The following is a 27,551-nucleotide window of genomic DNA, read 5'->3' on the forward strand; positions in this document are numbered from 1 at the left end:
CGTGCGGCCGTGGCTGAGGCGGGAGGGGGGTTGCGGGGGCTGTGCTGAGGGGCGGCCTTGGATCCTGGGGGGGCTCCCTGCGCTCATCAGGTGGGGTGAGGGCTTGTGCCTGGCTCAGCCTCTCTGCGGACTGCGAGAAGCCCTGCGGTGCCTGGGAAGTGGGTTTTGAAAGGCTCTCAGGGCTGTGAAAGTTGTATCCTGCAGGGCAGGGCTGCAGGGGACTGGGGTTTAGACCAGGGTGCGAGGCTCAGGAGCTGCTCTGCCATTCAGACATCGTAACAGGACCAAAATGCGTGCAAAACAGTGTTGGAGGTACAAATGCTAAAAAGACTAGTGAAGATTAAAACCATTAATTAACTTGGGGAAGCTTTTGGTAATTTAAAATTCTGGCTCTTTGCAGGTGGTTCTTGGTTTGCTATAATGGTGGGGATTAGGGCCTGTGTTTGAAGAACCTGCGCAATCTGCCTTTTGTGTGGTTCCCCCTTACCCGCCTGAGCATTGCCCCTGAGGCTAGGTGCCATTTGGAAAAATCCTCTCCCTCAATCTGGCCTGTGCGTTGCCCTCAGGCGTGGTGGAGAGTTAATCCAGCGCAGTGCTTAGTCTCATGGTGTCAAGCCTTTAGCCTTTTCATGTCTTGTCATAAAGTTTGGATCAGCTCCATGGTGACCTGTGCTAGCTGCAGTGTCTTTCCACCAGCTGATGAAGTTGGGTTTAATTCTTTTTTCATGGCTTAGGTAAGCGCAGTGTAACCGATGGTATCAGTGAAACAGAGATAAAGGGGGGCTTGCTGATGGCTAGCAAAACGCTGCCCTGATTTCAACTTTCTTAACTTTCCTTTTCGTCAGGAGAAGACTGACGTGGAGGGAACGCTGTTTGTTTACACAAGGTGAGGACATAATGCTTTAACGTCTGCAGGTGAAACCTGTGGATGTGGAAAAGCTAGCTGGGATGGAGCCTGGCTGAATGGAGTAAGATGTTCCTCCTTGTTCAAGAGTGAAAAGAAACTGAAATTGGCAGAGGCAAATATGGGAAGAAAACACTGGGAAGGAGACATCACCTTGTATTTGAATAAGACTTCCAGATGTGATTTAAATCTCAATATGGGTAAACCTTAGAAATCTGTTATGTTGTTTTAAATAGGATGTAGCATTTGCAGTTTAAAAGGTGTCTGAACAAAAAAAAAAGTGAAATAAATAATGATATTCCTTAAACTAAGGGAATGGTAGAACTTACGAAGTATTGTGTTCACTACTTAGGGAGTTTTCATACTGCTTGTGTCTGATTATTCATTTTTCATGCATATTTCATCCAACATTTTGGATGGTTTTAGTGCTTTCTTTTAGCAGCAGCTCCTGTGGCGGCTTTTCAAAGCATTGGTTTCATCATTTATTCTAGCATGTACTTTAGATCTGTCATGAAGCCTGCCCTACATTTGGGTTTCCAAGTTAGTGCCCCAGCATTTCCCTGTGACTATTGCTAAAATCAGAAAATAATACAGTAAGCAGATCTTGCAGTAGCTGCTGGGATGGGACACCAAAGCAGAAACTTTCTTCAACATTTATGTTGATGAGGATCTGGTAGGAGAACTGAGAAAGCAAGAGATTGTTTTGAGAAGGTGAGAGATGTATGTGTGAAGTGACAGGGAGACCCAAGAGACTGTGAACTTTGTGTGAAGTGGGAATGCTGATTTCAAACTTTTGAGCTTTTTTGTACCAGCAGTGGAAATTGTCATCAGTAATTTTTCTAAGCTGCTTTCAGGTAAGTGGAGATGAGATGCTGTTATAATTACCACCACAAGAGGAAGGAACTGGCCCTTAGTTGTGCTAGCAGTAGTTGGAGGTGGCTAGTTGTGTACTGCAAAACAGAAGTAGTATTTCTCTGGTATGTTGGTTTTAAAACTCCAGAACTGATGTGTAACCTGGCACTCCTAGCATCTCTGATCCTTCACCGTTCTTTCTGTTGGCTGAGGAAGTTTCCATTTACAGCAGAGATTGCTACCCTGGCTGCCCTATAGGCAACAGTATGGAACAGGTTTTGAGCTGTCAGTAACATCATACATTGCCCTCCCCATCAGTTTTAACTTTCATTCCCTGTGGCTTTGAACAAAGTCTTAAAGTCTTGTGGAAAAAACATTGCCAACAGACTGTAGGTTGGAGACCGCTGGTGTTGCCTTTGTTGCTTCTCATTACTGTTGTGACAATGTAAAGTAATGTGACCATTTTACTTGAGCTGATTTATTTATCCACCTGTCTCATCTTTGCAAATTCTGAGGAACGGTCAAAAAATCAGACTTCCAGCTGGGTTAACACCAGTGGAAGTGGACTGGTTTTTTGTTTGTGTGTTTGTTTTAAATAAAGTAGTGACTGTTGCAAACAGGGATTCTTGTTAAGGGTTCCACTTTTGTTTAATTTTCTGTTGACTCCAATCCTGTAATGCAGGTTCCTGTGCTTTGGATTTCATAGAGAAATCCACCCACCAGCAATTACCAGAGATGCCACTTTTCCCAAATGTTTAGCCATCATCTTTTCCTTTATTGTTATACTTGGTTTGAAAGTAATATCTCCTGTCAGGATCATGATACGTTTAACAGCTTGCTTTAATTAAAATTATCTAAGTGACTTGAAGTGTAACCCCCATGAATGAGCATAATGATTTAGAGTCGAGGAATCATAGAACTGTTTGGGTTGGAAGGGACCTTTAAAGATCATCTCGTCTAACCCCCCCCTGCCACCATCAGGGACATCTTCAACTACATCAGGTTGCTCAAAGCTCTGTCCAGCCTGACCTTGAACACTTCCAATGATGAGGCTTCCACAGCTGCTCTGGGCAATCTGTTCCAGTGTCTCAGCACCCTCACTTTTGTTCTTATGCTTTAGATGGTATGGAAAATCCTATCTGGAATGACTGCTACTACCTGCAGTTGTTAACCTGAGTGTTAAAAAATATACTTGCTCCCGCTCATGACTGAATCGTTCTAATTGCTGTTTTCTACTCCAGCGAGAAGCTATAGGGTAGATAGTGGTGGTTAGATAACATGATGCTGATGGTCTGGGACAAAGTGGCGTTTTGTAACAACTTGCCTGTTCAGAAGTTGTAGGCCTTACAACTTGAAGTGAAAATTGGACATGCAGATATGATTATGCTTTGCCTAAGTCATTGGACCTCAAATGGTAGTATTGCAGATGTGGCATACTCTCTGTAGCTACTGTGAGACCAGTGGTGCTTCTGTTATTCCTCATACATAATGTAGGTTTTTGACATAATTAAAAGGATTGCATGAAACACTGCAGGAGTCAGTTGTTATTTCCTTGGCAACCAAATTAGATTTTTGTAGTATCTCTTAGAAATAATAATAATAATAAAAAAACTAAAACATTTTAGAGAACTATAGAACAAATTCTAGTAATTTCTTTCTTTCCTTGACTTGATGTGATTTCTACTTGATAATTTTCAGATCAGCTTCTCCAAGGCATGGTTTCACAATTATGAACAGACTGAGCATGGAAAATCGAACAGAACCTATTACTAAAGACCTCGATTTCCAGCTGCAGGACCCTTTTCTACTGTACAGAAATGCCAGATGTAAGTATGTGATATGCTGGGTTAAATACTGAAGAAGTCAGCTCCTTCAGAGTCTGTTCTTTGTTAAGGCAGTCCAAATGATTAGACTGCAGCTTTCAAGGGCTGAAACTAGCTGGTTAACAGTTACAATTGAAGGAATACATTTTGGTTTTTGACGTGCTGCAAGAATTGCTCAGCGCTTCCTAAAATGCCACTCTTCTGAAGTATTAGAATGTGCTTAACTGTAATCTCTTCATTTAACTGACAAATAGTAGACTTTTATGGTTGTGTGTATGTGATAGGTGTAGAGACTCACAGAGATATCGTGTGTTCTGAATATACCCCAGTCAGTGTTGGGAAGTCTTGCCATAAAGCAGATCTACTGAGTGTTGGAGTAACACAGTACTGTGTTTATCTTACATGATTATTTTTATACAAGAATTAGCAACTGTCAGGCAAACTCAGAAATAAGTGGAAGACATGAAAAAGCTGTACTTTTACATGCAGATATACATACAGACTGTTACAATGTGCAATTATATGAGAATGAGCAGTTATAAATACACAGTTTATATCTGTACTTGGAAGCAGAGCTGTAGTATGATCTATACTTTGTGCTTGATGCGTAAAAGCAGATTGCAGAAATGTTTTATGAAAACTAGGATGCAGAAGTGTTCCCTCTGGATGAAGCAAAAGCAGAGGAAATTTGTGGCATGCAAAGCAGCCCAGTTTGATAATCTGCTAGACCTTTTTACTTCATAAACTTATTGGAGTTGGAAAGTATATCAAGAGGGAATCCTGTTGTTCTCACACACTGTGTGGTAGAAGCAATAGAGAAATAACATTTTAAATAACCTAAATGAAACTTCCATTTTTGAGAGTATTTGATAGGCTGACAAAGAATTGAAATTCCAAAAGAAACTGAAAAGAAATGCAGACATCTCCAGGCTAACCTAGACTAGACCCAAACATGAGGATTTTAAGTACCATGAGACCTCTTTATCCCACCTGATTTTGAAGATGTATATATAATCTTTTTTTACCTTATTTTGAAATTCCATTAGGAGTTCATGTATGTATACACTAATATCTACCTCTTGAAATCTGATGTATTAATTTTTCATTTTTGTTGAGACAAGTAGTATAAAGAGTAATTAGAAGTTGTCATATCTCTATGCTGACATGAAGTAAGACAATCTTTAGTCTGATTACTACATGTAAACTGTGAGTCGTTTGGGTTTTTATTAGGAGAAAAATTGGGAGTTTTGAGGGGTGTAAGCGGTTTGTTCACTAAGAGATGTCAGAATTTTAGATTTGCAGGGTCTCGAATAGAAGTACTAACGTGATTCTGAGCAGCGAGCCTATGTTCAAGTAACTTGTCTGAGGCTTTTGGCTGATTGTGCAACAGCAAAATGCAGAAGGCTTCTTTTCTGGGTTCTTCGGTCTAGGCAATGGTTCTTTTAGGGTAGTTACTGCTTAACCGTGTTTGCACAGCATCAAGGCCGCCTGTGTTTCTCACACTGCCCCACCAGTGAGTAGGCTGGGGGGGGCACAAGATTTTGGGAGGGGATGCAGCTGGGACAGCTGACCCCAACTGACTGAAGGGATACACCAGACCATATGACATGCTCAGCAATAAAAGCTGGGGAAAGGAGGAGGAAGGGGAGTGTTCGGAGTTATGGTATCTGTCTTCCCAAGTAACCATTACACATGATGAAGCCTTGCTTCCCTGGAAAAGGCTAATACCTTCCTGCTGATGGAAAGTAGTGAATGAATTCCTTATTTTGCTTTGCTTGCACACAGAGCTTTGCTTTACCTATTAGTCTGTCTATTTTCAACCCATGAATTTTCTTTCTTTTGCCCTTCTGATTGTCTCCCCAGCCCACTGAGGGGAGGGAGCAGCAGCTGTGTGGGGCTGAGTGGCTGGCTGGGGTGAACCCACAGCACCTACATGGGACCCTTTCTTCCTTACTGTGTATTTCAAAGTCTTAGCTACATAAAATAAAGGAACCTCCTCAACATTAAGTATCTGTTTTCACTAGGGTCTCGTCCAAACATGGTTCAGAATATCCATCTTGAATTTTCTATATGAATATTTTCCTTGTGTTTTACTTTATTATACAATTTGTCTTTATAATTTTTGCAAAAATAAGGCTTCAGGCTCCTTATTAAATGGAGTTTTCATTGAAAACTGGTGGGTTTAGGCCCTAATCTTATATTATTTTTATCTCCTGCTTACAGATAATAACAAGAGTAGTGATACCTGTTTACTTGGCAAAATAGCGGACAGTTTGGCAGTAATACTTAACAGGATCTGGAAACAAGTTATCTTTTTCTAACCTTTTGTTTGACTTGGTTACTTCTTACTCTATTTTTCATACATACTTTCTTATTAGATACAATAAAACTAGCAGAGTTTCCTCTGTTTTTCTGATTGGTATAGTTGCTTTCCCATGTAACAGGACTTACATTTAGGTTTTGTAACAATGTAAATTTCAGAAAAATACAAAAGCAAGCATTTTGAGGAATAAACAAGTCCTGCCCAGTGTTTTGTTTCTTCCAATATTCTGAATGTTTGTTGAAACGAACTTCATTTCAGTATAGCTGAATATCTGTGGCTGGTTGTATCACACAGTCTAAAATAAATGCTCTTGGCAGCAAAACATAGTACTTGTATACTGGGCAAGTCCTCCGACATTTTGTCACGTTACAGCTCTCATTTTGTAAAGATTGCTTTGCATTCAACATATGATTACAATAGAAAAAGTTTTCCAAAATTATACACAGTAAAATAAGTTTTAGGAATACATAAAATAAGAAAAAGGAATATTTTGATCTTACATTTTGCTTTATTGTATTTTGTATTTCTTCTATTGTTCCATATGATCTTTGTCATCTACAGCTGAAATACTGTCTAAACACCGTGTTGCAGTCACCTACAGTCTAATCCCAGGATTTTTCAGGCTGGATTTGGGATCCATGCCAGTTACTATTTGCACTGATCCACAATTTCACAGAAAAGTTTAGTTTGGAAAATCTGTTAGGCTAGAGCTAGGGTTATTCATTTCAAAGCTGGGACGGAAGCTCAAATTACAGTTTTTAATGCCAGCAGATATCCTTCTCCACCAAGAGACAGAAGGTTTATGGATAAAATAGGTATTTTGAAAGTGACCGAAAACTTATGCAATTTTAGACACTTTCTTTCTGAGAGCAAGACAGTTTTTGTTTAGATTATCTAATAATTCTAAGGGTTTTAAATAATTTCCTGGGTTCTATATTTGCGTAATCTTAACTACATAATAACTACTTTTTCCTTAATCTTTGGTGATATTTATTGTCAAAACCAATGTTTAGAGACTGTTGCTTAAGACTCAATGCTGATTAATATGAGATAGTTCAAAAGAAACACATAACTGTAAATTATTGGTTAAAATAACTTCGTTTTCTCCTTTCAGCACTGATCAGCTATGTAATAGTGTACTTGCAGCTATCCAGAACTGTATATTGTACCAGCTGTACATGGGCGTATGCTGGGTTAGTGAATTATTTCTTCAGTCAACTGATTTATCGTTTTATCACTGAATACTGTTTTTCATGTTTACAGGACACAGCACTTGGTGAATATAAAGTTGCATATCTTAGAGCTAGCTTCACCTTGAGCATTTCAGCTGCCAGAAAAAAATACAAGATCCTACCTTATAACAGTTATTATTCTAATTATGACAGTGGTCTAATACAGGCTAATTGGGTGCTTTTATGCTATAGCAAGAGAAGAAAGAAACTGTGTAACAGATCAACAAATATTCTATATCTGACTAGATTCTACACCTATTTGAACATAGAAGTTAATTTTCATTTCTGTGCCTCATTTGTAGCAAGGCCTTTGATCATGTCATCTCCTAGGCTTGAAATTGAATGAAGCTTCCTAGTGAGATGTGGCATATACTACTGAATTTGAGCTTTTGCAGAGGGTCAGGAAGTGGTACAAAAGCGGACCAGACATGCCTGGTTTTGGTAAAACTGTCTAGATACACGATATGTACATAACCTCATGCTAGTTTCAGTTGTCCAGTTTAACTTGCCACCATATGTTTATCAGAACCCTGAAAATTTAATATTATCTTCTCAAATTCACACACTGTAAAGACATCCAGTAGGTGGGATGGGATGGGAGGGAGAGTGAAGTTTGCCAGCTGTCCAAAGAAATACCATAAGTTTTGGCTTTTGTTTGTGGTTTTTTCTGTTTTTTTTCCTGTAGGTCATAATTATTTATCTATGAAAATTTTTCTAAATATATGCTTGGGGGCAAGTGATAGTAAAATGTTTAGGAAAAGATAATGGTGTATATTTTTCTTAAACTATTATTTTTCATTCTTAAATTCTATGTTACAGCATCCTAGAGCCCTCTCAAATAAAATAACTCATCTTCTTGGAGACTTATTGTGGCTCATTTCAGTTCAGCTTTCTAAGTAAATACGTCCTGGTAAAAAATACTAAATAGATAACAAGTGTCCCACTTCTGTAGGCATTTCTTAAGGCCTATGGACCCTGAAGTAACATTTCTCTTGTAAAGAACATCCTAGTTTGAAGATTATTAGAAGCTTACTTCCGAAGGGAAAGCAGGAGACAACTGTAATAGAATTTGAGTGATATGTAAAAATGAGTGTGTCATGAAAAACAATCTTCTTTTGGATACTATAGTGTCTTTTTTTTACCCTGAAATATGTTCTTAGTCTATACTACATTGTATATTCTGTAACTCAATATTTTAAATCTCTTCTTGCTTCTGAAATGTGTTTTTTATTTGAGAATGAAACCAGCATTTGGTGGTTAAATTTACTTGTGTATATATTTAGATTTAGCCTTCTGCATATTGACCAATAAACAACTACTTGCTCAATTGTTGCTATTGAAACAGGCAAAATAGATATTCCAGGCTTTGTTTTTACGATGTAATAGAGTTTCTGTTTGGTGTTTGGTTTTGGTAAAAACGTCAGTTTAAAATGGAGAGCCTTATTTATCAGCCTCCTACCTTCCAACATACAGCATCTGGTCCAATAACAAAAAAACCCAACAGGATGAACACAGTAAATTGAAATCTGTATCCAACTAATTATTCCCCAAATGCTCATTGGTCTTTTTGAATTTTGAAACAAATACTTTTCAATGTTTTTAACTTCATTCAATTTGTATTATTTTTCTCTAAATTCAGTGGTCTGCTGATTCGGAAATATTACATGGCTTTCTGTAGCCGCATCATTAAGCAAAAAGCAATGTTTTTGTCACAGCTGAATAACTCAAAAACAATTTTTTTGAGTTTAAGTTTGATTGCAAAATTGTTATTCTGGCCTGCTAGAACCTGCATATTTTGTTGAAGAAAATATTTCTATAGTTTAAAGCTCTTTGAAAAATGTTTGTCAATTTGGAACAAAAGTGTTTGAAAAGTGAAAGCTCAAACTATAGAAATTCAAAGTAATTTTGGCAGAAGGCCCTTGCCCTCTGTAGCGGTATGTTCTTCTCAGCCTGTTGTTTGCTAAACAGATTTGGCTAAAGCTTGTTTTTTAAAAGCCTGCCTGGACAGACTACTGCCGTTTGTTCAGAATATGAATGCTTGTGGTTTACCTGAGGCTCTGTCCTTGGAGACATTTTTGTCTCGGAGAAATAAACAAATCACTCCTCCTTCCTATTCCACTTTCTCTCCTTTGATCAGCATTATAAAAATTCATCATGCATCCAGCCAGACAGAACAGCAGCAGAGGTCACGATTATCTTCTCTAGATGTTACTGACCTTAAAGTGAAACCTCAGTTTTGCTGAGAGTATTGGAATGCTAACACTGTTAAGCATAGATATTATTTTCCTTTTTTAAATTTAAAAGGAAAATATGCATACTGAAAATAGTAAGAGTTGATTCTAAACCCAGAAAATTAAGGTCGCAGCATGCGCTTTGTCACATTGCATGTTTTGGTTGTTTTTTTTTTTTGAAACCTGTTTTACAGTTTGCGTCCAACTTAACTATTTTATAGTTTGTTATGTGCAAATTTTATTGAGAGAAGCAAATAAATAGGAGCAGGAAGAAACTTGCTTATCAGATGTATAGTGATGGTAATTTTTTTTTTAATGTGAGATGTTGTCTACCACTCAGTTTACTGACTGCCTTGTACCTGTACTCAGAAATTATCTGTTCTTAGACCAGTTTATAAAAGCATATATAAAAGCATTACTAATTCCCTACTACATTTCCCATATAGTTCTTCCCTTTGCGGTCTATACTTCAATCTACTAGTGATTTTAATGTGCTTAGAAGATGGTAAAAATTGCTTCAGAATGTCAAGAAAAATAATAAACTGCCCTTTGGAAATGGTATAGATATTGATTTACATGTTTATAAGTAAAAACATAAAATATGTACATTTATATATTAAATTTTTGTGCTTTCTGTCTTTCATTTTAATTTTCAGGGATGCCTAAAAATCTTTAATACTTGCCTGTTGAGATATAAAAATATTATTGTAACTTGATGGCATAAGTAAATGCTATTTTGCAGTCGGCTGTGGATGGACATGTAGCAGTGCTGGCTCAAGGCAGGTGATTTTTAAGATCAGGAATCATAATCTTGCTGTCCAGTGATTAGTTGGTTTGCCTGTTCTAGAGTATGCAGCCTGATAGGCCTATCTTTGTAACTAAACTCTGCTTGAATCTATGGAAGCAGGAATGGATTTTTAACGTAATGAAAGGGACAGGATAATTTGTAAAGAAGTATGCATATATGCAAATTACTTTTAAAAAAATAAACTGACTGAAAAAGTGCCATAGAATATACTTTTCTGTGGTAACTTGTAGTTGATCATAATTTCTTTTCCTAACTTTCTTACTGAAGCTAGCCCTATTTGGAGCAGAAGGTTGGACTAAATGACCTGCAGAGGCCCCAACCAAACTAAATAGTTGATATGATTCCAGGATTAGCAGATATTGGTTAATTCTACTTAAGAGTGTTTGGAATTTTTTTGTGCTTATTGTGGAGGGTAAATGTAGTTCTGTGATTTAGGTTTTTAGGGTTCAAATAAAAAAACCACAAAAACCAAAGCAGGAACTGTAATACCCCCTTTTTGTTTGTTGTTTTTAAAGCAAAATTGTTTGTACTAGTAAGTATTTCTAAATTTATTTTTTTTCAGAGCTGCCTTATTATACATATTTTCCTTTAAATACAAGATGTGTTTTTCAGTGGAAATTATCCATGCCAGTTGTAAAGGCCTTAAGATTAAGGTACAAGTTTTGATGCATAAAACCCATGTCCCTTGTCACCCCGCCCATTTCAGCACAGATATTTCTATTCAGACTTTCCTAAAAGGATTTTTTTGTTGTTTCTTCCTCACTCTTCCTACCCTGAGGATTTGGTACCAGTTGTGGAAGTGTTTGAGCAAAGCAAACAATTTAGAATGCTTTGCTTTTGTCAAGTGGCTTTTTGGAACTGTAACTGATGTCTGCAGTCATCTTTTTTGCTCTAATGATGCGTTTCTGCTGTGTGATGAAGGTGGTAAAAAAAAAAAAAAAAAGTGGAAGGGAAAGAAGTGCAGTAATCCTGACATAGGTTTTCAGTTATGTGGAACGATGAAGTCCAATCGAAAGTCAGAGAAACTATATGTCATGTGAGAAGAAACAGGCTAAGGAGCTAAGATAACAAAAGCTATGTAGTTTTTTGATGGCTGGTAATTATTTTGTGTATGGTGGAACTGTATCCCTGCCTGGGCAAACAAATTGTTAGGAGAAGTAAATGGAGTAGAATTAAAAGCATGTATCAAGCATCCTGCAGTTGTGGATGAGTTTCAGTATAGAATGGAAGGAATATAATACTGTGTATATCTGCTAGACACAGTCTTTGTTTCCCATTTATGGATGTCAGTTTATAAGCAACATATTGGCTTGTCTGGACGTTTACTGCTGAGAGTGTACTGCCAGCACTGGGAATTCCGGACATCTTTTCAAGATAAGATAGGCATATGATGCAGTAAAGCTCAAGAGTTCAAGTTGGAACAGACAATTTTTTTTTAAAGCAGTTATTTTCATGTGACTACCTGTATACCCACTACTTCATACACACCTCCTTGTATAGCATAAAATGGTAGATGTTTCCAGATCAGTGTAAATATGTACATGAATGCCTACATACTTCTTCTGCAAATGAAAATATTAGAGAGCTAGTTGCTTTTTAGAAATCTCTCACGTAACCCCCTTTTCAGATTAGTCCCTTCACACGCGCACACATGCATTTAATATTTCGAGTTTTTGTCTGTTTTAAGCTTCTTAGCCTCTTTGTCTACAAAAGAAGCCCTTTTTCTTTCTTGTTCTGTATACTTGCATGCCTTTTTTTTTTTTTTCCCCCCTCTCTTGTCAAAGTGGAAGCAATGTTTATTAGATGCTGAAGACAATATATTACCAAGAGAAGCCATCCATCTACTTAACTCCACAGATTTGAGAATTACCAGAATTATCTAAATCCTGTGGTAGTGTGATCACACATACAGGACTTCACAGTACATTATCCTCAACTATTACTGTAAGTTATTAGTGTATTTTCATACACTGTTCTATTTAAATAGAAAGGGAATACTTATCCCAGCAGGTAGATACCAGTACAGTTTGTGTGCACACAACTGGGTAATGTCATCTTACCTCCAGGTTTGATGTAGAAGCAGTTAAGCTGAGTTTCATGCACCAGCTTCCCCTTATACTTCATTTCAGGTTCCCCTGGCTGGTGGCTGGGTAGCGGGTGATAGGCTTGCCGAACAAAGGCTTGAAACATTTTAAAATTCCAAGGAGCGTTGAAACAGCTGAACTTGAGTATATTTTCTATATGTAGTAGAGGTAAATTCCTTTTGGTCAATTGTTTCTTACTTCAGAGTTATTTTATGTAATAGCCTTGTACAGAAGTTTAAACCTGAACGTTACTTTAAATTACTGACAACTTGGTTATTTAATCTAGAAACTATTTTCTAGCTCTTTTAAACCTTTGCAATATCTCTTGCATTATCCTTCCTTTCCTTGCTCTTCACTCCTAATCCTTTTCTTGTCCTCTGTGCCTTATGCTCAGTTGGAGCCTTCTCCTCCCCCTGTGGTTTTTCAGGAAAACTTGGATTGAGAAGTGAAGATAATGGGCGCCATCCACCCGTCAGCTCATCACCTCACCGAGCCATGACGATCTCTGGTTTGTGTATATCAGCACGGACTTCTCTGATAATATCCTCTTGTGTTTGAAAAAAATAGGTTTATCTAGTAGGGGGTGGACTTCACTCCTGACATAGCCAGAAAACTTCTCTTGGAATGTGATCTTGCTCACTCGCACTCTTTTATATGTGTGTGTATATATATGAAAATATTTGTAACCTTCTCTTAAAACATGGAAGATAAATATGTGAGCAAGTGTATCCCACAGCGCATATACAAGCTTCTCACTTCTGTCTGGTATTGATTTAATACAAGCTCTTGAGTGCCTCATCAGCTCTCTCTTCGTCAAAACAAGCCTTAAATCGGCGGTAAACAATACTTTTCAATTATGGAAGGAAAAAAGAAAGAAACCCTTCTCAAGTATAAGATAGCATACCCTTTAAAGGACAAGGAATGTGTTCTATACAGAAACACGGTGCAACTGCTCCAGTGGAATTCCAGTAAGGCTGCAAATGCAGTGTTGCTTTTTTGTCTCAACTGGCGTACAAACTAGTAACAGCATTAGGTGTAATATTTGCTATCTGCTGTGCTTTAATGGTCGCGGCTGCAGCCCAGCTGTTGTTTTTGTAATGCAGAGCTTGCTTTAATAAAATTTAATAAAGTCTTCATATGATAATGTATTGCTTAAAATCAATCTTTTTTAAAAAATGTGGGTTTTACCTGCTAGCTTCATTATTTTGGACATGCAGACTCCTAGGTCTTTTGGAGCCTGTTTCAGTAATCCTTTTGCAGAGCAGATCAATTATTTATAGGTATAAAAAACAACCAGAGATCTTGTAGCCAGGGGGGGGGAAAAAAAAGTAGGTGATGTAAGACACATGCTTCAGGTCAGAAGTCAACCATAAAGGGACTAGGAAGATTCTTCCTGTGAATCGTTTAGTGCTGGTTATTGTCTTAGGTAGGATATGGACTTTCAGTTTGATGAGCTGCACCAATTCTTTTGTCTCTGTCAAACAAACTGCCTTTCTGTAAAATTTCAGTATTATTTGCTTAACAACATACAGTGTTAAATCCTCTGCACAGGAATATGTAGCATCTCTCAATGTAGAGGTTCGTGAAATTTCATAATAATTAGAAAAGAAGAGAAATAAAATTGGATTTTTATGTAAGGTATCATGCCTTCCTGCAGTGCTTTGCTGCTTTTTTGTTGTTGTTGTCATCTCTTCTGTTTTTATACTGGTTTCTCTCACATGAATATTTTGTACATCTCTCTTTCAAAAAGAAAACAAAGTAGAGGTTCGAATTTGCACTGAGAGCGTTGAAAGCTGAAAGAAGGGAGAGACTGAGGAAGCAGAAGATGATTACTGATATGTTTTATTCCTAAAGGATTATGCATGAGCAAGTAAAATACTGCTGACTTCTGAAGCAAAATGAAATATGTACTTCTACTTTCTGTGTGAAAATAATACAATGGCTGTAATGAAAATCACCCAATTCAGAATTCCAAATTTTTATTTGAATTTAAATGTATCTCTATCCTGTATTCAGGGATTCAAAATTGCAGGGTACCTCCCAGTGCTGCTATTGTGAAATGTCTAGCTGCTAATATAAAATGAATTTGATAAATGGGGGGGGGGTCCGTTGGATTACAGGTTTAAAACAAGGAAATGCATACTGCTTAAATTGTATTTTCACAGTGACAAACTTGATCTCAGGAGTACATTCTGTTTCTCCCTCTGTACATATACCCACAGAGAATGGCCTGTGTGCAAGAAGGAAGAAAAGTCAGTAAACTGCTAATGTTTGTAGTAATCTGAACACTAACTTCAATAGTTAAAATATTTTTTTAAAACATACATGGATATGTTAAAAATTACAGCAATCAAAAGAAAATAGCAAAGAGGTGGTATTTGTACCTTCATGAAAGAAATTACTAAACTACAACTTTCACAAGAAAAAAGTAGGTCATCTAATATATTTTAAACAATTTTATTAGTACTTTAAGATTAAGTGTAATGATCCTTCAGTTTTCAGGCATGTAAAAGTGCAGTGGCCATATGTGAATGATAAAGGGTCCAAGGTGCAGCCATCTACTGAAATTTGTCTTGTGAGCACAGCGTGAACCTACCCTCAGCTGGAGTAAACCCATTACTGTTTGCCTGTCATTATGTGAGAACACTGAAAGTCCTTTCTGTGCCTGTGAAATTGTATTGTATCGCTAAAAATTGTATGTACTTAAAAATTTCCAGCGGCAGCTCTACAGATAAGCAGATGTTACTGAAGGCAATATAACAGCTGACTGTAAGAGAAGGAATGGCTACAGAGTAGTAGAGAACTTCTTTTTAATGTGTTGAATCTAACATGTTAACATGCTGTGGCAAATCAATAAAAGCAAATACATAAGATATGCTGTAAATATGAACTAAACATTTGAAATTTCAGGAAGAGTAGCTGGCTTTACCTTTGCCTATTTCTATGTGGATTTTTTTATTCTTTTCCTAACCGTTTCAGAAATAGAGATGGTGTAGGAAAAAACGAAGAAATTGCCTGCCTCCAAAATGATGGCATGTACAGAGTATACAAATGGAAAAATACAAAGGTGTTTTTTTAAATTCTGTTAATCTTATGGTATTTCTTAGGTGTTACTTTTTACAAGAACAAGTACATATATACAAGCAACTTAGACTTTTGTTGTTGCAGGTTAAGAACTTAGTCCAGATCTGCAAATGTATTTCCATTATTTAGGATGTGAAGGTATGCAATGAAGAAATAAGAGATGAAATTGCAACAGTCAGAATTAGAAACATCATCTATAGTTAAGGTTGCTTATTTTCCTCATGAAGCCCATTTTGAAGTTGTTCATAATTTTGTGGGAGTTAAACCATTTGGGGTGACAGCCTGTCAGACTGATTGTAGTAAAAATTAAGGTTTCAGGAGAAAACACCATAAAATAACATGCTGTTGAACACCTATTTGAGGTTAAAATATTCTTCCTTCTTTTTTTCCTTCTTTTCTGTTTTGCTGAAAAAATGGCATCAGCAGAGTTTGGAAAAGAGCTTGACCTTGAACTTGCCTATAGCTCTGGAATTAGAGATGTACTTTGACCTTTGGCAGGTACCTCACAGATGCGCGTTAAAAATCATTGGGAACATATACTTAGATTTGACTAAATTATAAATGAAAACCATGATGTTCAATCCTGATGAGTTTTCTACCAACCATGTATGTCACATACAGTAGAGCAGGCTTTATCCCCACAGGACTAGAAGCCCAGATACTCCACAAGAAGCATGACAGAAGCTGCTGCTTTTCTTAACCTAGTGGAAGGCAGGATGGAAATAAAAAGGCCAGAAATTGAGAAGGTGGAGGCAGCTCTCCTTCCTGTTCTTTAAAATAAAAGCAAATGTTTCCAGGTTGGAAAGGCAGTGTTGTCGTCTCCTCCTTGATTGAGGAGAGTTCTCATTGCTTTAGCTACTAGGTATGATGTGATGTGTACAGAATCAAGAAAAGAGCATGGTTTCTAGTTTAACCTCTTGCACTTGTGATAGTGTTATGTTAGTGTGAGCTTTTCTGCTAATAGAAGTTATGGATATGTATTTAGCCTAGATTTCTGTAATGGTATTTTTGTGTTATGTTCAGATGATTCCTGTAGATCAGAGCCTGGTTTCATTTCAGTGCGTTGAAGACATGTTTTATGGTTTGCTGTAGAAAGTTAGCAGAGAATATAGAGCAGTGTTAAGCTAATACACGTAATAGCTTCAGATATTGAGGAGTTATGTTTCTTTTCCACTGAGCCAGTCTCTGATGGAATTTTTTTCACAGGAAGGATGCTTTTGTTGACTCAGGATATTTGGATTTAGTTTTTAGCCTTGCTGCAGACTTCTTCACTTACCTTTCTAAAGTCAGTATCTATTTTTTTTCTATATCAAAAATGGAGCAGTACTTTCACCCACCATTTGTTTGTCTTAATACCTCTTCACTTAGCTTTTATAGTCCTTGAGTGAGACTGTTTAATCATTTCCATTACAAAAGGCAGTGGAGCTCCAGTCCATTGTGAAATAGTAATGAGAACCACTTGTTATTTAAGAACAACTTATAAGAACAATAAAGGATTTATTAAGAACAACTTGTTATTTAAGAAATTGATAGTCTGGCATCTACAGCCTTCCTGCCTTAATTTCAGTGTCACGCATCATCATGATTTTAAAATTATTTGGAACTGATGATGCAATGGCAGGGGATGTGACTGGAAAACCAGTGGTGGGGAGAAAAAAATAAATGCAGTAAGCCAGATGGATCATAACATAGATGCTATTCCTGTGTCGTGACTAAAAATTTCTAGTAGCATCAACAGAATGCGATTTTAAGGGAAATCTTGCAAATTCAGTTTGCCTTTGGGCTCTTTTCCAAAAAGTAAAGAACCTGCTGATGGACTCTTACATCTGCTGAGCTTTATGGAAATAAATGGATCAATGGGCTTTAAAGTTTCCTACAGTACTAATACAACTTTAGCTTTGAGGCTATTTAAGGGGCATTCCAGTGAGCCAATCTTTTTTATTATGTCTGCTACAGAATTGATGGTTTTTTCATAAAGAATTTCTAATAAATTTTGATTAAAAACTGGCTGAAGTCAGGCTATCACATTAGAGCCACAGAGGTGATTTAATAAATAATCCGCCATGTCCGAGTTGTCCCTTTTTTGCCTTATGAAATCAGAAATATATGCTGTCTCTATCTGGAAGTCTGCAAATTCGTCACCCAACTTCCATGAGTGGTAGAAGATGGCAGGGATATTTCAGGGTCCATCCTATTAACAAAAAATGGTTTCTTGTGTTGTTTTTTAAGGCATAGTTCCAGGCGCAATTAGACAGGTGGTGGTAAGGAATGTATTTTTGACTTCCGTAGTGTTGCCAATCATTGCCCACTCTCAAACCATCTGCTTTTGGGGAAAGGGGTTTTGAGGGGCTTTTGCATTTTATTGGGGCTTTTGTTGTTGTATATTTTCTTGTTATTGTGGGGTAGTTTTTTTTTAAGAAAGTTGCTTGAACAGTTCCCTCCTTGCTTGAATTTGAGTGGTCACGCTGAAAAAGTTTTTCACTCTCCATGTGTGATCATCAGTTTGCATTAAGATGTCTCTGAGCAAGATTCTTTTCCCTTTAATAGCTGGCTTTTCTTCCTGCTTGTTCATATATAATGTTTTAAACATTTGAAATAATAGAAATACAAAGTCAACTTTTTCCCTGTCTATTAAAGTTTCCCCGAGTAAGTGGATCAGGAGCTTTATCAACCTTTAAATGACAGAACAATGTCTGATGATCTGACAGGTTGGTTTTTTCCAGCAGCTTTTTAGGAATTTAAGTTAAGCTCGTATCAAAATACAGGTTTTTGTTGTTTGAAAAACTCTTACCTTGCTTCAGTTTCTTGGCATTTTTGTGAGTGTGACATTATAAAAACTTTGGTTCCCCTCTAAAAACTTCCAGAAATAACAGGATGTGGCTAAGCTGAATTTCCATTATTTAGAAACAAATGCGTTTCTTTTATATATATTTTGTATTGTGCTGCTTTACACAAGGTAGAGAAGCAAGAGACCTGAAAGTTCCACTCCTGGTGATGCGCCATATCACTATCAATATGGTATAGTAGGACAAAATTTAATTTTTTTCTAGTGTTTTGTTTTTGAATACCTAAATAGCTAAGCAAAATAATGTGTTTGACATAACTTTAGGGCTGTAAAGAACTAAAAGAACTTTAAGGCTCCTAAACTAGCAAATGCCAAAATTAAGGCTGCTTGTGCAATCTCTCTTTTTTACTTATGGAATTATAAATTATGTGTTCATCTTCTTTTGCAATAAGGACTTTGCTTCAGTCATCAAACAGTCTGAATGGTGTTCATGTAAAGAGCAGCTATTCAGTATTCTGTTTTTTTCCTCATTACTGATATGTGGGTCTCTTGCTTTGTTATATACCACTAAAGTTCTGCACTAGGGACAGAACTATTAATTTTTTTTTCTTGTTGTTTTCTGTGATACTAATTAGTATAATAGCTGATAACTCATGGATAAGCTGAACTGTTGTACCTTGCTCAGATTAGAAGTATTCTTACCATTTTAGAAACTGGGATCCTAGGGCAGAGCAGTAACAATTACAGAGATCAATCAAATGTAGGGTGTCCGACTTTAAATTACTCAGGTCTAATTTTTCCAATGTATTTATCATTCATATGTTCAAAAACACTTCTAACAGACTTTGATTGTGATTATAAGTAGCTGGTGTTTTTGCAGGTTGTACGCTAAAACCTTACACCCAGGTCTAGGACCTCAAATCAAACGCTGGGAAATGAAATGTACAGTCACTGACACCCAAGATGACATTCCACAACTTATGTATCATTGCATAATATCTCTGGGGCAGTGTCAGAGATGGAATTTAGCTTTTCAAGATAGCGTGCAGCTGCCTTAGCTGCAGGCTTTTTATTTCTTCTATCCTTTGTTGCAGTCCTCTCTTGCTTTATGCTGCAGAGCGCAATGTAGAGCTTCAACAGGCAAGTCTCCTTCGCTACTTGAGCCTGAGCAAAGTGAAAGGACCATCATATGCTTGTATCGTAATTGCAAAGACAGTATCATGGACAAAGGGATCACATTTGCATTGAAGTAGAAGAGCACAAAGTACTAGAAAAAGAAATGCAAGCATTGATAGTTTGTTGAATAGTCAAATATTACATGAATGGTAGATAGCAAAGAGAAAAGATGACTAACATAAAGGTGTCTAGCTATGTTGTAAGATATGCATAGAGAAACTGCTTTTTAATATAGCTAAGTGTGGATTTACATATTCAGGAGCAAGAGCCTAGGCCATATGTAGGGAATAAAATACCTTAAGAAGCATGATATCAAGAATAAAACATGAAAGTTGAAGAATCATTTTATTTCTTTCTTTATTTATAATACCAGCAAGTGTAAAACAGTTTCTAGGTATGGGGAAGCCTCTAGTCAGTAGTTATGATATTTCTGTATTTACTTTTACCACACTTAAATACTGTATGCAGTCTGTGGAACAATAGCTTAAAAATAGTATGTTGCAGGTACACTGAAACCAAAACTTTGATAATGGAAACGTCTGTCCAAGAGACAAAAATCTAATAGCTGGAAGTTGAAGCTGGACAAATGAAGAGTAAAATAACTAATCCTAGAGAAATGCCTTCCTTTTTAATAGGATACTTAGCATGAATTATGAGAGTTGATAAGAAATTCTTCATCATCATAATAAAGAAATGTTTCAGATTTTGAGAGGTTAGAAATTGTCATCTATAATTCTGGTAGATAGCAGCTGTCAGCTTCTGCTTATAAATAGTATCAAGTGCTCTAGTGTTTGTGAGGACGGGAGAAATCCGTAGCCAAAAAATGAAAATTGTAAGGCGGAAGCTGTAGAATTGGCTCTGAAGTCGTGATTTAAAACTTAAATAGTATACTTCCTGAAATTCAATCACTGAGCTATGTTAAAGGAGCTTCACAGATCTTGTTAAAATTTTTCTGGTTAGATTTATGAGTAACCTACCTTTTTCAAATTCTAAAAATTCTAAAGACTGATATCCCTTAATATTTAATAATTTCAATTAGTTGATTTAAGTAATTAATTTAGCTTATTCCCATTCAATATTAATTGTATCGTATTGATTTGATAGCTGCTTTATATCCTTCTAGTTTTGTGTAATCTTGTTAACAACATCATAACTTTGGTGCCTTTTTTAAATTTTCTTTAATGTGATCAATTTATTACTAAATCTCATTTCTTTTGCTAAGTGACTTCAGAATTATTGAAAGTGGATGAATAGATGTGTATCGTCTTGTCAGTATAAGAGCAGCTCTCCTTATTGGGCTTTTGTTAGCTGCTTTTCATGTAACTGGCTCACTTGGTTAGCAGAAGATACTTGACTGATTTGTTTTTTCTTTCTCTGTTTTTTACAATAATCTCGTCTTGAATAACTTTATAGCTGAAGCTGGGCTTAAAAGTTATTTAATACTTCCCCTTTTGTGCAGCAGTAGAAGAATTTGCTTTGTGCATCTGCTGTTTAGTGATTCAGTTGTGCCTCTGCTCTTTCATGATTAATTTTTAACATGTGAACATTTTAGTGAAATTACCGCTCTACAGATGATACTTAGATCAGGATTTCCTTTTTGTCAAACAGTCTGATAGAGATGGAAGGCGGATAAAAGTAATCTGTTTAGATTTAATCCTGATAAGACATGCAGTGTTTTCATGCTGGTAGAAAGCTTGTAGTGAAATTTGTATTATGTGTATATTTAGCTTTTATTAGTGGAGAGTGTGCCAGGTTCCTAGCTTGACAGTTACAGTTCATAATCATCTTAGGTTCTTTTGCTGGTCCTGGGTTTTTATGTGTTGTCATCCACATAAAAAATTTTTTTTTGCCATTTTGTGTTCACCATTCATCAAGAAGATGGCCACTAGTACACATTTTTACTACTATTATTTACATTTGTTTCCTTAAATGTAGATTATACCAGAATATACTACTGTAGTATGAATTTACACCATGGTGACTCCAGGTGATGAGCAATACATTAGTGTACTTTGGATACCTGCTATCTCAGATTTCCACCAAATTATTGCCTTCTCACTGGTACATCATTCTCCCATGCATGAAAGAGCTTGGAGTACGTTGTGCCACAACAAATGGAGCGGCAGTGTTGATTATTTCTCAGTGTATTTCTGAAGTGTTCATCTGTTCTGGACAGATGGGAGAAGTATGGAAGGAAGAAGGCAAGGACTGTCCACTTCTGAAAGATTTCACTACTGAATGGGTGAACTGTAAGCTCAGAGGATGTTGGGTTTTGGGTATAGCTTGCTTGCAGCTGTGCTTCCCAGTCTGGGTTGAAAGTACCATTTAGCTGAGGTGAGAAAGTAAGTGTGGGTACGTGGGCAGGTGAGTTTGAAGCTCAACTGACATCTAGGCTAAAGGTCTCTGGATCTGCAATATCCTGACTTAAAACTTTAGTTAAGATGTGATATATTGTTGGGTGGTGGTTTGGTCTGGTGGAACAGGCAGTAATTATTGTCCTTATTTTGTGGTCTGAAATGGGTGTGCATTTGTTTGAATTGTATTTCAAAATCTTAGTTCTAGTTCTGTAAAATCTGAAATGGTCTTTTATACTGGTAATCAGACAGTTTACCTGTGTTTGGCACTGAGTTGAGGTAAACTAGCTTGTTTCTGCTGTTGATTCCAGTCTTTCAACTTTTAATGGCCAGAAACACTGCAGTATTTCCATGGGACTGTCAGCTTTCAAATTTATTAGATATTCATAAATAGTCTATGACATGTTTGATGAATTGGCCAAAAGGTGAAGCTGCTCAACCTGTCTTGCATATTGGTGATGCCACCAGCTGTGGCAGACAAAAAAAAAAAAAATTGAGAGGATGGACCAGATGGCCAAAGTTTCATCAATACTCTTCTGTGTTGGAGATTCTTTCACAACAAAGGAGAATCTTGATTAAAACAAACTTGACTTCTGTGGGGTTTTCAGTCTGCTTGCTATGTTGTTGCATTGAAGAATATAGGGTTACTTGTAATATGGACAAGTTTTCAAATGTTTTTTCAGAAGGATGTGTGATTTTGCATAATAGGTTGGCGGTTTGGAACCTTATGTATTGTTCACATACTTTTCTAAAAGTTTGCAGTGTTAGAATATTATTGTCTACTTCAAATGCATATTTTAACATTAATATCTATGTCACAAAATGGAGATTATTTGTACGGTTCAGGTCAGCTCTTATGTTTGCACATTTGTAGAACCACTGGCGCGTATTGTGTTACTTGCCTTTTTTTAAGTGAATAATAGAAATCATTGTCACACTTGACAAAAGTTAATCATAAAAAGGACTGTACATCTTTTAAAAGGTATTTATTGTATGTCTACAGGATGGCTGTTTGTTTGTGGGGTTTTTTAGGCTTTTCACCAGTATGCTGTATTAAACAGCTGAACCATTTTTAGCTGTATAGAAGACAACACATGGCTGAAAATTTGAGGGGGAATGTCTTACAAACAGCTGTACGTTCGTTTTCTTTCCAAACATTAACAAAGCCAACTTATACTACATATGCCACAGTTTTGGTTCTGTGGAATTGAAGAAGTGATTGCTTTTGGATTCCGATAATAATATTACATCATCAGGGTCAGTGTTGCAATTGTTTTTAAACAGGTACTCAATCCATTTATACCCCTTTCGAATAAAATCTAACCCCTACTGTGTTTGAAGATATGTTAGGAATTGCCATTTCTTAGTAAGATTAAGGGAAAACTCTTGCCTGCAGTATGGTAGGAGGAGGAAGGGGGAAGAAACACAGTGGCTACCTGTTTGCTACCATGTCATGTAAAGGGAGCATGGATGTTACACCAGGTTGCAGTGATAGAGGGGAAGATCTGTGTTAAGCCTTTAAGTGCTTCTCCCTTCCTCTTCTCACAGCAGATTTGTGCCTAAGGTTAAAACCAGGACAGTTGCCCTGACAAATGTGGACAGATTGTTTTAAGACTATGTTGTAGATTTATTCCCAAGCTATTTTACCAGAGCTATATAACGTGGTTGTGAGTGGAGGAAAGCTCCCTGTTTGTGACGATTGTGGAACCTGCACTAACTACAGTTCCATTATGGCTATTACCATCATGATGGTTTCATTAGCAGTGTGTATGTTTGAGAATCTTGAAGTACTAGTAAATTTAAATCTGTCATTGCTGGGCAAAGCTGCAGGCACTTATTTTAGTGGACGTCTGAACTTAGATACAGGTTTTCTAATCCTGGGGCTGGCTACAGATAATTACTTCTTTGGTAGTGAAAATAATGGGCAACATTATAGGAAATCTACAGGGAGGCAGAGGTGTGTTCTTACAACTCTAACAAATTTGATGATATATCAAGATACACCTGAATGTTGTTGAAAACTAAGCAGATCTTTCTTCCTTACATATGCGTGCAACACCACTTGCAGTATACTAGCCACTGGACTCTAATGGATATGATAGGACAACTGAAAAAAATGACAGAGGAAAAGGTTTTAAAGAAAAAAACCCTCTGGTTTAGTGTTCTGAAGAAAAGGATCAAATACCTCTGCCTCTACTGAAGGTTCAAGAGCTTGTAATTTACATCCTTAGACATATGCCTTTGATCTTTTTTGATTTTGGAGGATCTGAGGTGTCATGTTTATAGATGGGGAAAACATAAGACAGAAATAAATTTAAAATTCCTTTACAGGTCACTTTTAAATATCTACCAGGTAGAACTGCTGTTTGAGAAGATGCTCATAGTTTGTGTTTGATGTGCATTTACAGTGTCCATATATGGGATTTGGTTTTATGATAAGGAAGAATGCCAAAGAATTGCAGAGCTCATGAAAAAGTAAGTGATGGGTAAACAAGACTTTTTGTGCTTTTTTTATGTATGTATTTCTGTACATACATGCACATTATATTACTAGGATGGTCATACCTTTCTGCTTTAAAACTATATTTATAGATTTTTGTTGCAAGTAAAGTTGTCAAGCCTGCATTTTGTATAATCAGAAATAAGTCACTGTATTGCAATACTTTTTCATAATTTGCTGTGCAGCTTTCCAGCTACATCAGAGTGTAACAGTTCATCTGATTTATTTCCTGATGACTCAGAGATCTGTTTTGAAGAATTGTATTCTTTGGGGTTTTAATATATTTCTGAGTTTGGGGAGATTTTCTTTTTTAATTTTGCTGTTACCTTTTTTCTTGTATCAGTGTAAGTGCGGGCTATCATGAAGGCATACTGTAATAATACTATTTCTGTCATTTTTATCCTGTTTCTACATCTTGGCTGAATTCCTGCTTCCTCATTTCCTAGCAAAATGTACAAAATTTGCCTTGTTTTTGGAATATAAAGCAAGACTTTAATTAGCTTTTAATTAATTACTTTTATGTACATAATAATATTATTTTATACATGTTATACAATCTTTAATTTTGCAGTGAAGTCCGAGATTAAAATTTCAAAAAGAACTGTATTCTCAACTGTATTTTAATATCATGGATAGTTTTTTCACTGTCACTGTTTTCTTCACGTGTCCAGGATGGACAGGGCTCACTCTTCTGCTCTACCCTCTGGTTGGCCTAATGATAGGCTTGTTTGCAATGATCCCTTTCTTATGACTATATTCTGCAGGTTTTCGTGTTTGTTTAGAGGTGGAAGGAGCTGAAGTCTTACAGATTTTATCAACATATGCAATCTACATTTTTTAGAGCTATAATATGGAGGATATAGAAAAAGGGGCCCAACAGGAGCAGGCAGAGATGGGATATACCGGTTGCCTGCAGTATATAGAGTTGGACATATCATTGTGTCACAATTCTTTTAAGGGACAGGAGGGATGACATAGAGCCAGGTCTTTGTCATCCCAAGAAAAGCCATGGGAGGGGGATACAGTCAAGCTGACACCATTAGGTACTAACAGAGCGCAATGCAAAGGCACTGTCAGACCTGTGAATCTCTCCTTTTCAGGTCATCTGTCCCAATCTTAACAGCTTCTGTAGCCAGAAGCATGCTGAGGAAGTGACATCAATTTTGATTGCCAAAGTTACCAAGTGCCCAAAAGCCCATTTATGTGCCCTGCAGTACAGGTCCAAGCAGGGCTCATCCTTGCACATCTTGATCCATTGCAAAGTGCTTTAACTCTTCTGCCACTATGTTCCAGATAGGATTTGTTATAAAATACTGGATGGAAAGGTAGTCATGTTTCCTCTCTATCTCTTTTTGAAGTAATACCTGCAGCTTTTCATTTTGCAGTGACAAAACATTGTGAAACACAGACTGCGACAACAGTGGGGGTTTGTGGTTTTTCTGTATAACCTACAGCTCTAAAATAAGGCAGTTGTGACCCAAGAAATAATTGATGGGGATGAAGTTACAGAAATAAGCAAAGAACCCTAGGAAACCCAGGTTTTTGACAGCTAATTTTAGTTAACTAGCTCAAGTTTCCGTTGGTGGTGATTAGGTACTCTCAAACTGGTAATTTACTACAGTAAAAACTAGTTTTCAGAGGATTCATGGAATTGTAAACCACGTGTAGTGGTTTATAATAGCAGTGTTTCATACAGATAAAAGATGTCGTCGCTCAGCCAATTGGCTGCCTGTTTTAATTCTCAGCATTCTACAATAATAAAACAGCTGGGGCAGGAAATTGGTCATTTGCTAGTAGTTAATGACTGATTTGTGTGTGTTTGCAATCCTCCACCACCAGCAGAACTGAATAACACTATAAATTCCCTGCTCCTTCTGGGTATAGAAATTGTGACTAAGTTACGGAAATTTTAGCCTATGGCCTAGTGTATTCAAGATTGGAGAAAATGAATCTCATGCCTGGTCAAATTATGTTTTAATATAGATCTTCTGATAGAGGTTTTTTTTACACGTTTTAATGCAGATGGGGAGGGGAAATGAAAATATTTCTGTTTTGATTAATTATTGTAAAGTAGTTGTGGTTAAAGTTTTTATGTTTTATCTGTGTTTTGTCTTGTATATTTTCCTCTCACCTCCAACTTTCAGCCTAACTCAGCAGGAACAATTCAAAGCACAGCAGGGCACGGGAACAGGAGTGTCCCCAATGATCATGAATTCTTCTAATAACAAAGAAGTGGATATCTTACGGATGCTTACTAAGGCCAAAGATGAGTATACCAAGGTGAGACTTGCTGTCTATAAAAAGGGGACGTTTCTTTTTGGCGATACTATGATGCCAACTTGCTCACACTTTACATTTTAAAACATACAAGGTTTGGGATTGCTTTTAAGTAGTTTTCCTCAAAGTGAAACTGATTTTGGACCGTGTGCTCTCTCATTTTGTGTAGAGCTGGTTGGTAGAAAAGTTTTGTTAGAATTTGTGGAAGATTCAAAAGAAATCAATGCCGTCACTAAAAACTTCTGAAAGGAGAACATGTATATGATTGATTATTTGTTGAATACTAGGGAGTAAGAACAAGTATAAATTGGCTTTCATTTTGACCCTTAGAGCTCCTGTGCTTATTGAGTAGCACCTGGAAGTTGTGTCCTCTTTCTGGGTGGAGTATTCAAACCTGCCAATAGTTTCTGTGGTTTGTACAAATAACTTCCTTCAGAGAAGACCTTTAACAGTGAAGTTACTGCTTCTAATTGTGGTTGTTAGGTACTTTCAAATACTAATGGAAGGAAATGAAAAGGTTGAAATGTAGTATGATTTCAGCCCATGTGCTGCTTTGGTCTTCTGAGGCTTCTAAATAAAGAAGTAACTAATGGACTAATAATGTTCTCTATTATTGAGCAATCAAAAATGTTTTACTTTGGGGAATAAAAATCTAGTAATTTTAACTATTCATATACACACTGCAAATTGTTAGAGGGCCTGCAGTTTCCTACTGCTGTTTCCTGTATTTTGTATGTGTTATCATGCAATAATAAAGCTCATAAGTGTTCTGAGTCTAGAAATATATTTATATATATCTTAAACATAAGCAATTTAAAGAGAGAAAAAGTTATTTTTTTGAAATGTGGCTACTAATAAGATCCTCAAAGATAATAGCAAACTGTTTGAATTATGGTGAAATGTAGCCCTTTTTGTTGTGGCATAGCTTCTTTTGAAGCTTAGGACCTTCATATTTTCTCTAATAGGGATTTAATGTATTATAGTGGACAAACACCTCCAAAACCTGGTATCTTTTCTGTGGTTTAATGCTGAATCAGTATCTAGTCTTGGCATAAAATAGTGTGATTTGAGATACTATGAAATGCTTAAGCGGTTTTCATTAAATAACCTCAAAAATA

At 36.7% G+C, this 27,551-nt stretch overlaps 1 protein-coding gene across 3 annotated transcripts in view; it reads left to right on the top strand.

Annotated features, from left to right (window-relative positions):
• The window catches only part of DCP1B (decapping mRNA 1B), a 47,775-nt gene that overhangs the window by 738 nt on the left and 19,486 nt on the right, over window positions 1–27,551 (top strand). The window contains exons 1-5 of one of the 3 annotated variants that reach the window (XM_010566187.1): window positions 562–734; window positions 846–886; window positions 3,455–3,582; window positions 24,065–24,131; window positions 26,301–26,436. In XM_010566187.1, the coding sequence (XP_010564489.1) occupies window positions 3,486–3,582; window positions 24,065–24,131; window positions 26,301–26,436 (300 nt within the window). In that variant the 5' untranslated portion in view covers window positions 562–734; window positions 846–886; window positions 3,455–3,485. Of the gene's footprint in view, window positions 1–561; window positions 735–845; window positions 887–3,454; window positions 3,583–12,690; window positions 12,766–24,064; window positions 24,132–26,300; window positions 26,437–27,551 lie in introns of those variants that run through there. The other 2 variants (XM_010566186.1, XM_010566188.1) reach the window with 2 other exon arrangements.

The sequence above is a fragment of the Haliaeetus leucocephalus genome, unplaced genomic scaffold (assembly GCF_000737465.1).
Source record: "Haliaeetus leucocephalus isolate CR32 unplaced genomic scaffold, Haliaeetus_leucocephalus-4.0 Scaffold206, whole genome shotgun sequence".
In the NCBI taxonomy this organism is placed as follows: Eukaryota; Metazoa; Chordata; class Aves; order Accipitriformes; family Accipitridae; genus Haliaeetus; species Haliaeetus leucocephalus.